Here is a 15,624-nt window from a genome sequence, read left to right as displayed (position 1 = left end):
ATTATCTTAATATATGTCTTCTGTAATACTAATCTAATACTTTTGTCTCACAAATGTTTTATGTCTATTTTTAATGAATTTTGTGTATTATGATGAAGTTTATGTACGCAAATTACTTTTCATTTTGCTGTATTGTTGCCAATTGTGCCGATAATGCAGATTCTATTTTGGCAACATATTGAGTTGTGGTTGTGGTGTGTAGGCGTTGAAGTCTTTCTGTTGTTTCCTTTTTGTCTTTGGATCGTAGGCTTTGAAGTGAGTATTCCAGCCAGTTCCCTGAATGCCCTGATTTTGTACAGAAACACTCCTAAATCGCCAATTACACAGCATATGTCTGAGCCCTGACATCCTGCTACCCAGATAGCTCATTAGCCGGCCTTATTGCTGACGTGAATTTCCCTTAATGTCACACTGCTTTTTGCAGTTTTACTTCCATATTTTAAATCACTGGCGTTTCTATCAGGTGTGGGGGGTCGATGGGATTCCTTACACTCGGGACCACCAGCTTAATAAAAGAAACTATATTTTATTGCTACAGTCTCTAGTCTTTGAATACATTTTCATTTTTTTTTTTAAATGATGAATTTTCTGTATGGTTTTAAGTGGTACTAACTCCAAAAGTTGGGTTTATGATATTTATCACTGTCCTTAGATAAGTCATCAGTATAAGGCCAACGCCCAAAAGCCCCAACGCTCATCGGTGCGTTGTGTTCTCTTACCCCTCATTCATATTTGCATTCTGTATTCTGTTCGGAGAGTCCACGTTGGGACACCCCCCCGAACGGAATACCGAGCACAAGTGCAAGCAGTGTGCCAGTGAAAGCACATGGACCCCATAGACTATAATGGGGTCCATGTGCTTACCGTGCGCTGCCCGCACAAATCATGCGGACAGGAAAGTAGATTGTGAACTACTTTCCTGTTCTCGTGATCCCTGCGGAGATCTGGCGGCAAGCACACAGACCCCATTATAGTATTGGGGTCCGTCTGCTTTCACTGGCACAACGCTTGCAGTTGCGTTCGGTATTCCGTTCAGGAGAGGGGTCCTCATGCGGACTCCTCCGGACAGGATACCAACGCAGATGTGAACGAGGCCTTACTGCTTACCGAGCACACCACCATACATTATTTAGTGGCTTGCTTGGCATTGCAGCTCAGCCCCTTTTATCTGAATAGGAGTGGTCTGCAACCTGACCATGTGATCAGAGGTTGTGATGTCACTAGGTTGAGAACGGGAAGTGGAACTCACTCAAGTACTGCAAGGTTTTTAAACAGCTGATCAGCATGGGTCCCGGGTGTCAGACTTTACGAGTGCAATATTAATGGTTTATCATAAGGATAGATCATCCGTATCACATTCCCCAAAAACTCCTTTAACCTACAAATTGCGTTCTCCAATCATGTAGTATAAATGATCTAGTGATATTTCAGCACACCAATATAAAAATAGTATTCTGGTGTCGGCTTATTCAAGTGAGAGTCTGGCCCTGCTTACCATGGAAAGATTGATATCCAGCATGCCGAGATCCCAGAGGGGAGGCTGTCAGCCATACTGTGATGGGTAGGGTTATGGTGACTCCAACAGTTCCATATTATAATTTAATAAAATATATAATGTAATTTTTTTTAAAGTTTTAAGACTGTTAAAGCCAGACATATATGATGTTGGGTTTATTATAGGGAATCTGCCAGCTCTTTTATTATTCCCTCTCTAAGGACAGCAATTGATTACAGTTGTGTTTTATTTCAATGATAAAGTGTTGAATTTTGGCTAACTTTTACAGTTTATTAGTTGCAGTTCACTGTGAATGATAGGAACTGTGGAATTCATGATCTATAGGGTCACCCTGCTCTTACATTGCTGACCAACCGCTTTCTGATCATGTCTAGTGATTGCAGTGGAGAGTAAAAATAGATAGTTCTCCCATGGAGTAAGTATGTCCTAGGGGTATGACGTACAGATAGTGATTGCTCCTTTCCCATGAGATGGGTACTCACCTGATTTGACAGGCACAATCCTATAGTAAGTTAAAGGATAAACTGGCTGTCTGGTCCTGGAAGTAGGCCGATAATCCAGCAAGTAATGGAACTTTCAATAGGTAAAACCAAAGACATCCACAAGTGGAAAACACAAAAACATCATGCCACCCCAAAAGAGATTAGCGGTAGCCTGACACCTTCACCCTATCATCATGATCTGATAAAGATTTTGTAAAAACAATCCTGAAATCTGGCAGTTTTCACACTGACATTCCCTGTTCTGTAGAAATCACTTTTGGGCTTTCATTTTACTATCATCACAGGAAGAATTACATGACAGGGAAAACCTATAGATAGGTAACTCAGGCACCTACGGTTCACAGTAATAGGTCACAGTCCACTCTCTTTCGGGTAGGGGTCACAGATCATGGGCCATGTGGCTGCTATAAAGCATTTACTGTATCTCATTGCTGTTAATGCCCATAATCATATACAGAATATAGAATAAAAAAAAATCTACAATCAGAAATCAAAAATGGGTAAGAAAAGAAGAATGTGAAACATTTAGGTGATACATTCCAGTAACTTTTTTATTGTACACGCTGCCTTTAACATTACAGTACATCTTATGAAAGAAATGATCTCCTGATGGAATAAGCATACAAATATACCCATGTTTAATATACAGATCCTTTATCACTTCTTTGTTTCTGATTTTAGGATCCTGTGTACGGCAGAGGGAAGTTAGGTGAAATCCAAGGCTTGGTGTTAGGGATGCTGGATACCTTTAACTATGAACAGGTAAGGCTGGGAGTTCTTATACAGTATTTTGTATCATGTGAAAAAAAATCTGTATCCTGCAGACATGTCTGTTTTTGCAAGTACTTGTCGTAAAAAAAAAACAATTTTAGGGCGTTATGAATTATGTATATATCATATCATATTGCGACTGGTTATGACTCTTGTTCATTGTTGCTGTTATGTCTAGTTTTAGGTATTAGTTTTCTGTATACAGTATGTGCAGTGGAGTGAAAGTATTTAGTCAGCCACCAATTCTGTAAGTTCTTCTCCTTAAAAAGATGAGGTTGGCCTGTAATTGACATCATAGGTAGACCTCAACTATGAGAGACAAAATGAGAAAACAAATCTAGAAAATCAAAATAACACTGGTGTACAAGATGCCCGACTCAATAAATTGTGGTATTAGAAGTTAGATTTTTTTTCCTAAGTATGGTATCAAGTTTTATAAGCTTCAGATTATTAATGAGTATTGAATGATAATAATATAATAGTAATAAATTTTATTTATATAGCGCCAACATGTGCCACAGCACTGTACAATTTGTAGGGTTCAAATACAGGCAGAAAGATACAATACGAGGAAATAGTCACCTCACACAATGGGACTGAGGGCCCTGCTCGCAAGAGCTTACAATCTATGAGGTAGAGGGGGTGACACAAGAGGTATCAGGGGCAGCATTGCTTATGCAGAGGTCAGACAATTTTGTAATAGAGGTGACTGTCATTACACAAACACAGAACTTTATGAGCCGTCACCAGTCGTGTCCTTTAACATGTGGACGGTGCCTGGACATATAAAGTTAGCCTGAAATGGCATCATATCATGTAGGGTAATGTGGGAGCGGGAACAGAGGAGGGTTAATTTTAGGGAGTCTAATGACAGTGCGGAAGGGTTTACATTAGGATTGTGATAGGCCTGTCTGAAAAGATGTGTCTTTAGTTTGCGCTTGAAGCTGTAGAAATTGGGAGTTAATCTTATTGTCCGGGGTAGAGCATTCCAGAGAAGTGGTGCAGCTCGGGAGAAGTCTTGTATACGAGTGTGGGAGGTTCTGATAATAGAGGATGTAAGTGTTAGGTCATTGAGTGAACGGAGAACACGGGTTGGGCGGTAGACAGAGATGAGGGAGGAAATGTAGGGAGGTGCAGCATTATGGAGAGCCTTGTGGATGAGGGTGATAACCTTATATTTTATTCTAGCGGTGTATTACGCTGCATTTGCTGTATCGCTGTAGCATCTAGACTGATAGATGAGCCTGGCCGCTGCATTCAGAATAGATTGTAAAGGAGAGAGTTTAGTGAGGGGAAGACCGATTAGTAAGGAGTTACAGTAGTCAAGGCGAGAATGAATCAGAGAGACAATAAGTGTCTTTAGTGTATCTCTGGTAAGGAAAGGGCGTATTCTGGAGATGTTTTTGAGGTGGAGGTGACCTGAGTGTGTGAGTGATTCAATATGGGGGTGAAGGAAAGTTGTGAGTCAAACATAACCCCGAGGCAGCGGACCTGCTGCCTAGGAGTTATAGTAAGTCCTGAGACTGCAATGGATATATCAGGGACAGATCTATTATATGGTGAAAACAGATCCTATCCAGATCCTATAATATAGCTTAAGGTGGACCATGTGCAGTATTTTACACTACCAGCAAAGTGGACAAGATTTAAGCAATTCTCATGTACAAACCCTGCAAAAAAATAATAAAATGTCGATTTATGCATTTTTTGAAGTGGACATGGGCAATCTCCATGTAATCCATGCAGGATTTACCAAAGGTTCATAGCGGATTTTGCAGCAAAATTTGCGTCAGATAAAGGATGTAATTACACATGGCAGACTTTTGGGTTTTGTTTCACAGTACTGCATGACCATAGAGTTTCTGTCACCGTTTTGCACAATTTACCCTGGCTATAACAGTTTGTTGCTTCTTTGCACAGACGCTATTGGAAACCACCACAAGTCTGCTGAACCAAGACCTGCACTGGTCTCTGCGCAACCTTAAGACTTCTATTACCAAGGCACTTGTACCAAAGCAAGATTACTGTTGTGTCTGTCTGCAGCAGTACAAGAAGAGACAAGAGTCATCGGATGAAATCATTATTTTCAGGTAGGTGCCACATTTACATACTTACTGTATATGGGGTTACCTTTCAGAAACTGATGGTCTGCCATCAATTTTAGATCAGCGTTGTTCGAAACTTGGGACTCTCGGAGATTAGCGGCTTCCTTGGGTACACATCTCCCAGCATTAGTTACATGTTGGACACTGAGATGCTCACACACCATATTTTCAATAGCCTGACAGTTGTGCCCTTGCCAATCTACAATTAATGGCCTGTGTTAATGATCATCGAATCTTAAAGGGGTATTCCCACATCGCATACTCTCCAGTCTTTGTTGCTATAAAATCTTCTGTCTTCCGGCTTTGTTGCGTCATTGGTGGGCGGGGTCACATATGCAAAGCCAAGCGGCAAGATGCTGCTGGCCCTGCGTGCGCGCTCATAGACCAGTCTAGCCTTCACAATGCGAAAACAGACCCGACATCCGCCTTTCTCTATTACAGCGGATCTCGGGTCTGTATTCGCATTGTGAAGGCTAGACTGGTGTATGAGCGGGCATGCAGGGCCAGCGGCATCTCGCCGCTTGGCTTTGCATATGTGAATACAGACCCGGCATCCGCTGTAATAGAGAGGCGGATGCCGGGGAGTGTAGACACCGGTACAGATGCACAGACGCTGGCACAGATGCCAGCAACATCGCTATGCTTCTGCCCCGCATGAAGCCAGCAGCGGCAGAAGCGATGCTGTTATTCCGCATCGCCACCCCCCCCACCCACCCCTCCGGAATAGCAGCATCGCTCCTGCTGCTGCTGGCTTCATGCAGGGCAGAAGCATAGCGATGTTGCTGGCATCTGCTGTGCCGGCGTCTGTGCATCTGTGCCGGCATCTACACTCCCTGGCATCCGCCTCTCTATTACAGCGGATGCTGGGTCTGTATTGGTGGCCCCTTCCCCCCAAAGTGTAAACTACCCCCCACCCCCTCCAGGCTCGCTCCCGTGCACATAGCCCTTCCTCCCTCCCCCCTGAGAGCAGGCTGATACATCACTTGACTTATGACCAGATAAGTCAAGGGATGTGTCCCAAAAAAATGAATAAAGTAAGATAGTGGACAAACAGAGCAGTTTTGCTGAAGCAGTGTATTTAGAAAAAGTCTTACATTCACATTAGCAAATAGTATAGATAGGATCCTTGTGATGGGACAACCCCTTTAAAAGGTGGACAACCCCTCTAACCAATACTGCTAAATCCTACTGAGTTTTGCTGTTTTAGAATCTTAAGGAGCCATTCACGTTCCTTGACATTTTATGTAACTAGCAGTGCACTAAACACATCGCAATGTACAATGTTTGTGTTCGTAATCGCAATGTATGTGTTTTAGGATGAATCAAAGGCTCTTAGTAGGAGCTTATTATAGGGGATCACATCTTTGCCGCCATACGATACCATAATTTATGATATGTCTCTTTTGGATTGTGATTATATGTGAGTGTAGCTACTTCTTTTGCCTTTATGCACTTAGTGTTGTGACTGAGTCTCAGTCCTATGTATAAGTCCCAAAGGCATCTTAATAGCATATGAAGCAGAAAGTGGAGCTTCGAGGGAATGTCACTGCTTTTAACGTCATTTGTCCCTGGAACTTTTCTTCTAGTGACCTTTTCTACCTGTCACTGTACCTTTGCCGTACATTTGTTGAAGGTTAGTAAAGTCCATATGAAAATGAATCACTATTGGTACATAGTCTAGGGGTCTGTTTCCCCCTTTCTTCATTAATAGATACAAGTAGAATGCCTGGATGATGTGGAGACCATGTTGCAAATTTCATACTGTATCCAAACAGGATTCAGCCTTGGAGTCCAGGAATTGTGGTTAGACAATAAGGAAAATGAATTCAGAATGGGGTTTCATATATTACTTTGTATTTACTCTGTGCTGGAGTGAGATATACAGGACGTGCCGCTTAATAAATTAGGTATATCTCTGTCCCTCCTTATGGCACAAAGTCTAATCCATACTTCCCTTACTCTAAGCAGCATCGCACCTGACTCAAGGAAAATTGTTGAGTATAGGATAGACCAGAAAAAAAAAAAAAAAGTCTCAACTTTTTGCACAAAAACAGGCTTGAACAAGGTAAGATTAGCAACATAAAAATAAATCAATGATCTCTTCCTGTTCTTTGTGCCCTCAGGATAGTTCCACTGCTTGATGGGATTTAACCCAGTGACCAGGGGCCTAACTACCATAGAGGCAATGGAGGCGGCTGCCACAGGGCCCGGGCCATTAGGGGGCCCGGTGACAGCCGCTACCGCTGCGTTTTTTTGTTTTTGTTTTTTTTTTAATAGGGCGTTACGGGCCCTATTCAGTTGCCGATCTTGGCTGGGCCGGGATCAGTGAGTGACACCGCGGACCCCACAAATACTATCATCATACTCGGGGGTCTTTGCAGATGGGGGATAATACTGTGTGCAGGGGACACTATTGGGGATGATACTGTGTGCAGGGGCCAGTAAGGGACAAAATACTGTGTGCAGGGGCCATTAAGGGACATAATACTGTGTGCAGGGGCCAGTAAGGGACATAATACTGTGTGCAGGGGCCACTATGGGGAATAATACTGTGTTTAGGGGCCACTAAGGGACATAATACTGTGTGCAGGAGCCACTATGGGGGATAATACTGTGCCCAGGGGCCACTAAGGGACATAATAGAGTGCGGAGGAGGGGGCCGGTCGAGGTTTTCGACGTCGGTTGGGGAGGGGGGGCCCATGTCAAAAGTTCGCCATGAGGCCCTGCCATTCCTAGTTACGCCACTGCCAGTGACCGTTCCTTAGGTTGCTTCCATTGTTGTGTATTTTTATTCTTCATTTCACTTATCTTTTGAAGACCACAAGCGCCCTCCTTTCCCTTCCGTTTTTTTGGGGAGGGGGTTTATTCTCTGTATGTAAAACACATCATAATTTTTGTCTTCTGTGGGCTTGCCTTCATTCTTACAGTAGACCTTATTGTTAGTCTGTAAGATGTGAATTGACATTAATATTTTTCATACTCGCACAGCTTAAAGGGACTGACCAAGGACTATAACCTTAATAATTGATATAATATGTTATCAGTGGTTGATTGTCGGAGTCTGTCCCCTTTATTATCTAAACAGATATAGCAGCGTATCTATACACGTAGCTATACATAGTGGCCCTCCAGCTTCAGTAGAACAGGCACGATTATTGTGCAGAGGGCTTACAATGCCATGCCATGATCCTGAGAACCTTTGAAGGAGCTGCCCAACTTCCAAGATAGGTATAACTTTTCCCAAGTCCTGACCCCTCGGGTGCAACTCATAGGAACAGCCAAGCAGTCTTGCTTTACATTGTAGTCGCAACTCCCATGAAGGAGAATGGAAGCGACGGAAACGGCGGCATAGCACATTTATCGGAGCTGTTTCTGTAACCGTCTGCTTTCTGAGAGCTTTCTGCTCATTTGCAACTACAATACTTCTTACTGTTTCCAGTCCAGGAAGAAATGGCTAAGAGGCAGCAGAAATCTAACCTAAGTCTAGCTTTAAACAGGGAAACCACTTTAATTGCCAAGTGAAACATGAACATTAAAAATAAATACCCAGCAGCCATTGGTAGAGACAACTCATGTTACCTAAAAACTTTAACAAATAAAATATTAAAACAAAGGAAAAGTAATTCAATAAAATATCTTGGAAATGTGATTATAATATTGATGATATTGTATATCAAGAGATCTCACCAGATTATGAATGTTTTATTATCATAGAGTATAATTATGTTTTATGTAACCATTGTAATGTTGGAAATGTTCCTCTTGTAATATATCCAATTAAATTTTTATTCAGCCTAATGAAGGGGACAATTTGGAGTTTATATTAAGATGATGTGTTGTACAAGAAGAATCTCTGTCTATCTTTTTTCTGAGCAGTGTTTTCCATGTAAAAAAAAAATTATATATATATATATATATATATATATATATATATATATATAAATATACACATACACACACGTGTGTATATATATATATCACACACACACACATATATATATATATATATATATATATATTAGTTTCTGTTTGTTCTTTATGTGCAACCAACTGACTTGGTCAATCTTCACATGCACACAGCTTTACACAACAACCAACCTATTCTTATGGGCCACTACAAGAACAAAAAATGAAATATATCCATGCAAAGCCAGTTCCTTCTGCTAAAATACATATGTGTGTAATATATATATATATATATTTATATATATATATATATATATATATATATATATATATATATATATATAAGCACCAGCAAATCTGGGGATTATCACACAAATTGCACGGCAGAAACCCCTCTCCAGGCAAAAGGGTTTGCAATAGAAAAAACAATCCGGAAAATGTCCTTTTATTGGAAAAAGCAGTACACCACGTATTGGTCCACACTGCACTTGAGAAAGGTCCCAGTGTGGACCAATACGTGGTGTACTGCTTTTTCCAATAAAAGGACATTTTACATCTATACAAGTTGCTGACAGACTGGATTGTTTTTTAAATTGCTTATCTGTTCAACAGACTAATTTTATTTTTTTACTATATTTGCTTCCACTGATATGGTTCATTCAGGATGAGTAGCCATTTTGTGCTTTGGCTCAAAAAAACGCCGCAAAATCTGCAACAAAACAGCTGTGTTTCCGCAATGTGGAGCTTTAGCCTTAAAGTGATATTCCAACAAACATAATTATTTTTAAATTTGTAGATAATTAAAAGTTAAACATTTTTGCTAATATAAGTAATTAAACATTTTGCAGAGTTTTAAAGATTTTCTCTAATTATCTTGTGGTCACAGTCTTGTTGTCTTGATCGGTTTCCAGTGGATACGACTATGAATGCAGGACTTTTCTAAAGTCAGAAAATCATCCATGATTTCCTTATTGTGGCCGGGATATCTTCTGATACATGTAGTGTCTCTGCCCGATAACCCGGCTACAATAAGAAAATCATGGCTGGGTTCCTGACATGTCCCAGACCATAGAAGGTTTCTGCATTGGTGGTTGTATCCATTGGCAATTGATCAAGACAACAGACTGTCACCACTAAGAAAGTTAGAGAAAATCTTTAAAACACTGCAAAATTTTTACTACTTATATTTGCAAAAATGTTTAACTTTTAATTATCTACAAATATAGCTATGACTATGTACATGGGAATACCCCTTTAAAGAGAATCTTTCACCACTTCCTCTAACTCCAGCAATCCTACAATAGGTGCTGTACCACTGATTCTGACAAGGTTGAATTTTTATCTTTAGCCACCACCGGTATTGAGCGATTTCTGTTAGTTCAGCAGAATTAGGGTTTCTGCAGTCAGGTGGGCGGTCTCTGTCTTTGTGCTGGAGCTCAGGACCACCCACATGACTGTACAATGTATAATTGGGCAAAAGTAACAGAATTGATTACTCAAGGAGGAGTGAGGAGTAGAGAAAAAAAAATCCATCCTCCCCAGAATCAGTGCAGTATCACCTACTGGAGGAAGCGTTTAGTTGGTGGAGGGGGTGAAAGGTCCTCTTTAATGTGAATTTGTAACAACTGCTATATAGGTGGCCCAGTAAGAAGATTAAATATTCCTGTGTTGTTGATCAAAGTGGGAGCATAACTGAGAAAACTATGCGCTGTATGTTATTAGATGCCAAGTGTCTTGTCAGGCTTTAAGTATCCTTGGCTCCTTAGCCCTTCATCTTTGCTCGAGTGACGGCTTAGCATCTAATTGGCATACAGGATGTGATGGATCAAAATTGTTTCCTTATTAATGCTCCCACTTAGAATGCCAACATACCGTGGGTATGTTTAATGTGTTTATAGTATCACCTACAGTACTGTGCAAATGTTTTAAGCAGGTGTGGAAAAATGCTGCAAAGTAAGAATCCTTTACAAAATAGAAGTGTTAATAGTTTATTTTTGGCAATTAAAAAAATGAAGTGAATGAACAAAAGAGAATTGTAAAGGAAATCAATATTTGGCATGACCACTGTAAAGTGGAGAGGGGTATAGTGTGGGAGAACCGCTATTTTTCCCCAAGACTGTTGCAGTATGCACAGGCGTTTAGCTTGTAGGTCCCGGACTGGAGTAAAAGTTTGGGCCAGTCCTGCAGGGCAGTCCACTCCAGACTCGGGAACCGACCAGCAGGGCTTTGTAAGTAGCACAGGTGGGCTGATTAGTGGGGGAGAAAGAGGAGAGAGACTGAAACACGGACACAGTCAACCAGTCTGAGAAAGCCCTTCCAAAAAGGACGCTGTTAAAGTACCGGGTATGTGTACCCCATGTTTACTTGTAAAACCTGTTTTGGTATTAGGTCAGCGGTAGGCTGACCCCCTGGTTAATGAGGGAATAACTCATTTAGTAAGCCGCCAGAGAGGCGTAGGTCTTTATTTTCATTTGTTTTGTCATGCTGAACTGCTGAGCAGCACTACCTGTACTTTTAAGCTTGTCTGCTGCAATAAAGACTGCTTTTGGGAAAGAAACCAGAGCTTCTGAATCCCCCGTACATCACACCACCCTTTAGAGAAAGCGATGATATGTCCCCCTACAGTGCCTTGATCAAGATCAATCAGTCTGTCTGGGATTACATGAAGGATTTGAGAAAGTCTACATCTATAGAAGATCTGTACTTAGTTCCCCAAGATGCTTGGAACAACCTCCCTGCTTAGATCCTTCAAAACTGTGTGCAAGTGTACTGAGAAAAAGTGATGGAAGGTAGAGATGCCGGCCTGATTCGAATAGCATGCACCCATAGGAATGAATGGACACAGTCAAAATGCAGGGGGTTAAGCAGCCGGACTCCGGCAAAGTCTGGGTGCCGGCTGCTTCCATTCATTCCTATGGGTGAGTGCTATTCGAAACGGCCGTTTCGAATAGTACTCGCTCATCTCTAGTGGAAGGTAAAGGGCGGTCACACCAAGTAATGGTGGGATTTAGATTTCTCTTTTGTTCATTCACTTAATTTTGTTAGCTGAGAAAAATAAACTATTGAGCGGTATATGTTCTGCACATGTATATAGGTATAGTCTTGTAGCCATTTTCAATTAGGTTTTTGACATTGGCAATAGTCTGGAAGTATAAAGTGTTTCTCCACTTTTGAGAAAAGCTAAAAAGAAATGTAAAAATCAGAGCGTACATACCAAATCCAATGCTCCTTTTCCATCACAGCCATGGGCAGCAATGCTGGCCTTTGTTTAAAATTAATTTCTCAATTATTTTCATTATAAATAAGAGAGGTTTTAATGTAATTTGTTTAATACATTTTTTTTTTATCTCTGTGGAGTCCACAGAACTGAACCTATAAGCATCGCCCCATACTCTTCCAGGCAGTACATTGCACATTACATATGTACATTACAGAAAGAGAGCTCGCCTTAAGGGAATGTTTCTATCCATATGTGACAAGACCTCCATAACGCAGGATCATCCGGCTGGAGAGAATGGCACTTTGCCCAATAGTAAGAAGGTAGAGGGCACCAAGTAACCCATAGGATGGAGAGAAATACCCCAATTACACAGCAGAGTGGAAACCACTTTGGGGTGGTGATTTTGGTGGTTGGTAGGTTACATAATTATTTGTTCATTTCCAAGATTTGTCTAAATTTGGCCAAATAAGGGACCAAAAAGCCATGTGTGCCAGTTTAGTGGAATGTGAATGGAACATGGTGGGATCATTAGTCTGAACGATCCCACTATATATCAATTGGCCACAATGTGGCCTATCGTTGTCAGGTATATGTAGCTAGCCAGAAAGTCCAGCCTCTAGGTCATAGTTTAGGGTGACTAGGGACTGCTTACGATCCTCTAGTCTTCTTCTTTCCAAAACAGCAAGTGAACTGTCGCGAAGCACCTACAGAATTTGTCTGTCCTCATTTGACTCTGCATCCATCTATCATTGTTACTTGTTCTCTGACCAATAAAGGACCAACATTTGCAGAATTCCCAGCATGCATTTCAGGACAAACTGGATGGGCCAGTAAATTGTGGTTGTAAACTTGTGGCTGCCCATGTGCAAAGCCTATAAATATTTTTCATGTCCTTAGACAGACAATGATGTTGCTGGGGCACAACTTAAAGAAGTATCAGAAGGCGCTTCAAGCTGTAGGGCCTTCCTCAGGCTCCTGCTGTGTTCTTTCACCGATTTCTTTCAGTATGCATGTGAAAACAGTTTAGCGTTATGTGCCAGAGAGGAGATTGACTTCTAGAGATGTGCTGAAAGAAAATCCATACAAAATACATTAATGGCCATCAAGTCTTACAGGCATATCACCCGTTGCTTCTTTATTTGCAATATGCTTAATTTTACTTGCCAAGATGCATCTCAATGTGCGGAGAGAATGTCTTTGGGTGTTCTTCTAATTTGGTTAGTAAAACATTAAAAATCTTCTGGGTCTTAGAAGTGTGAGGATAGGAAACCATTTTCAGTAGCTGCAGACTATAGGACAAAAGAAGTAGGTCTCAACTTTAGGTCTCATTTAGATGGTCGTATTGTACCCATATTAAACCAACGGTGCTTAAAGGGATTCTACCATTAAAAAACTTTTTCTTTCTAGGTAACACGTCGGAATAGCCTTTGGAAAGGCTATTCGTCTCCTACCTTTGGAAGTGATCTCCGCCACACCGTTCATTCAAAATACCGGTTTGTACCGGTATGCTAATTAGTTCTCTCGCAGCGATGGGGGCGTCCCCCAGCGCAGGAGATGCGATGGGGGCATCCCCATTGCTGCTCGAAAACCGACTCCAGCGCCGCCTCTGTCTTCTTCTGCATCCGCCCCTTCCTTCTTCGGCTTGACGTCGGACGCCTGCGCAGTACGCTCTGTTTGACGAACTTCGACGAACGTACTGCGCATGCCTGTGGACATAGTGCCGACACCGCAATTTTGCGCATGCGCAGTATGTTCGGCGAAGTTCGCTGAACAGAGCGTACTGCGCAGGCGTCCGACGTCAAGCCGAAGAAGGAAGGGGCGGATGCAGAAGAAGACAGAGGCGGCGCTGGAGTCAGTTTTTGAGCAGCAATGGGGACGCCCCCATCGCATCTCCTGCGCTGGGGGCCGCCCCCATCGCTGCGAGAGAACTAATTAGCATACCGGTACAAACCGGTATTTTGAACAAACGGCGCGGCGGAGATCACTTCCAAAGGTAGGAGACGAATAGCCTTTCTAAAGGCTATTCCGACATGTTACCTAGAAAAAAAAGTTTTTTAATGGTAGAATCCCTTTAAGGTTTAGTTCTTGGTACTTTACTTCTATAATACTTGCAACTGTACTAAGCCGAATTTCATTCACCATAGATTCCTAAGTTGTTATATAGTTGGTTCTGTTGTGTTCAGTCTAAAATGGGGACAGTGAAGGAATGGTACAAAGTAAGCATCTGAATGGAAGCGTACAAAAAAACTGCTGTGCCTCCTGCTCCATAATCTATTACAATGTACAGCAAGTCTGCAGAAATTATTAGAGAATTAGTTACACAGAATTCCATAACATAAGAAATAAAATTATTTGCTTAAAGGGGGTTTCCAGACTAAAAATGTTGATGAACTATCCTAAGGATCAATCATCAATACCGGATTGGTGGGGGACCTAAGCTACACAGAGAACAGTGCTGTCTGCTTCCTGCTCCATTTTCTGTGTGTCACCTACTGAGAACATCTAATGGTGTAGGGGGTAGGTGTCAGAACCTCAAATATCTGATATTAGTGATTGAACTGTAGGATAGGCTATCAGTCCCTTTTAGGATCAGTAGGGGTCGCAGATATTGGCCTTTAAAAGGGCTCTTTCATTGGGAAAAGTCACATACTTGCATAGCCTTTAGAAAGCACCTACCTTTTGTATGTAAATGGCCTCAGTAGTTTTTGAATGAGCCTGCTTTTATTCATATGCTAATTCGCCTTCTCTGTGCACCCCGGAAGTTTCTCTGCTCTGCTATTCCTCTCTGCTCTCACACACATAGCAGAGAATAGCAGACGGTGCTCACAGACACTTCCGGGTGGACGCTGGAGGCTAATTAGCATATAAATAAAAATGGGCTCATTCAAAAACTACTGAGGGGATTGGCATACAAAAGGTATGTATGGAATAGGCTATGCAAGGATGTGTTTAGTTAAAAATGACTTTTCCCAATCATAGAGCCCCTTTAAAGGGATTATGAAATGATGGCAAATCCTAGTGGTTGGAGTAAATAAGAATACCCCTTTAATACATTCCAAAGTACATTTTGCTTTTTACCTACTCGGTTTCTCTGCGTTGTGTAGCCCATCATCAGTTTTCTGTATACGAGAAGGATGGATATTCCCTAGCTGGCAGCGGTAACTCAGAGTGTGAGCTTTTAGCCTGCGGCAGATGATTTCTGGATGCCTCCTTGTCTGCTGCTTTCTGACATGTCATTATGATTTACTTGTGCGAGATTTTTCTATATCTATATCATATATATATATATATATATATATATATATATATATATTCAGTAACTGCATTTCTGGAAATTTTTCAGTTGTTTTCGATTTCTAGCTATTAAAACCTTTCACTCAGTGGCCCAGATTTAATCTTCAATGCAATGGCGTAACTGCGGCTCATCTTGGTGCAACTTTGTACATCTAGTTTGAGATAATCTTTTTCAACTTGCTGGACGTGTTGGCATTGCTTTCAGAAAAGGGGATATGGTTTTAATGCTCCAAGATGTGTCAAAATTGTGCCACAAAAATTATGATGGTATAAATTTAGGCTAGAAAGTCTAAAGACAGGCCAAATTTA

At 41.4% G+C, this 15,624-nt stretch overlaps 1 protein-coding gene across 1 annotated transcript in view; it reads left to right on the top strand.

Annotated features, from left to right (window-relative positions):
* The window catches only part of VPS8 (VPS8 subunit of CORVET complex), a 129,244-nt gene that overhangs the window by 99,337 nt on the left and 14,283 nt on the right, over positions 1 to 15,624 (top strand). The window contains exons 42-43 of the mRNA XM_075284046.1: positions 2,701 to 2,781; positions 4,711 to 4,880. Of these exons, the coding sequence (XP_075140147.1) occupies positions 2,701 to 2,781; positions 4,711 to 4,880 (251 nt within the window). The remainder of the gene's footprint in view (positions 1 to 2,700; positions 2,782 to 4,710; positions 4,881 to 15,624) is intronic.

This window comes from Leptodactylus fuscus, chromosome 8 (genome assembly GCF_031893055.1).
Source record: "Leptodactylus fuscus isolate aLepFus1 chromosome 8, aLepFus1.hap2, whole genome shotgun sequence".
NCBI lineage: Eukaryota > Metazoa > Chordata > Amphibia > Anura > Leptodactylidae > Leptodactylus > Leptodactylus fuscus.
The sequence above is the reverse complement of the archived record's forward strand: the minus strand, read 5'-3'. Positions and strand labels throughout refer to the sequence as shown.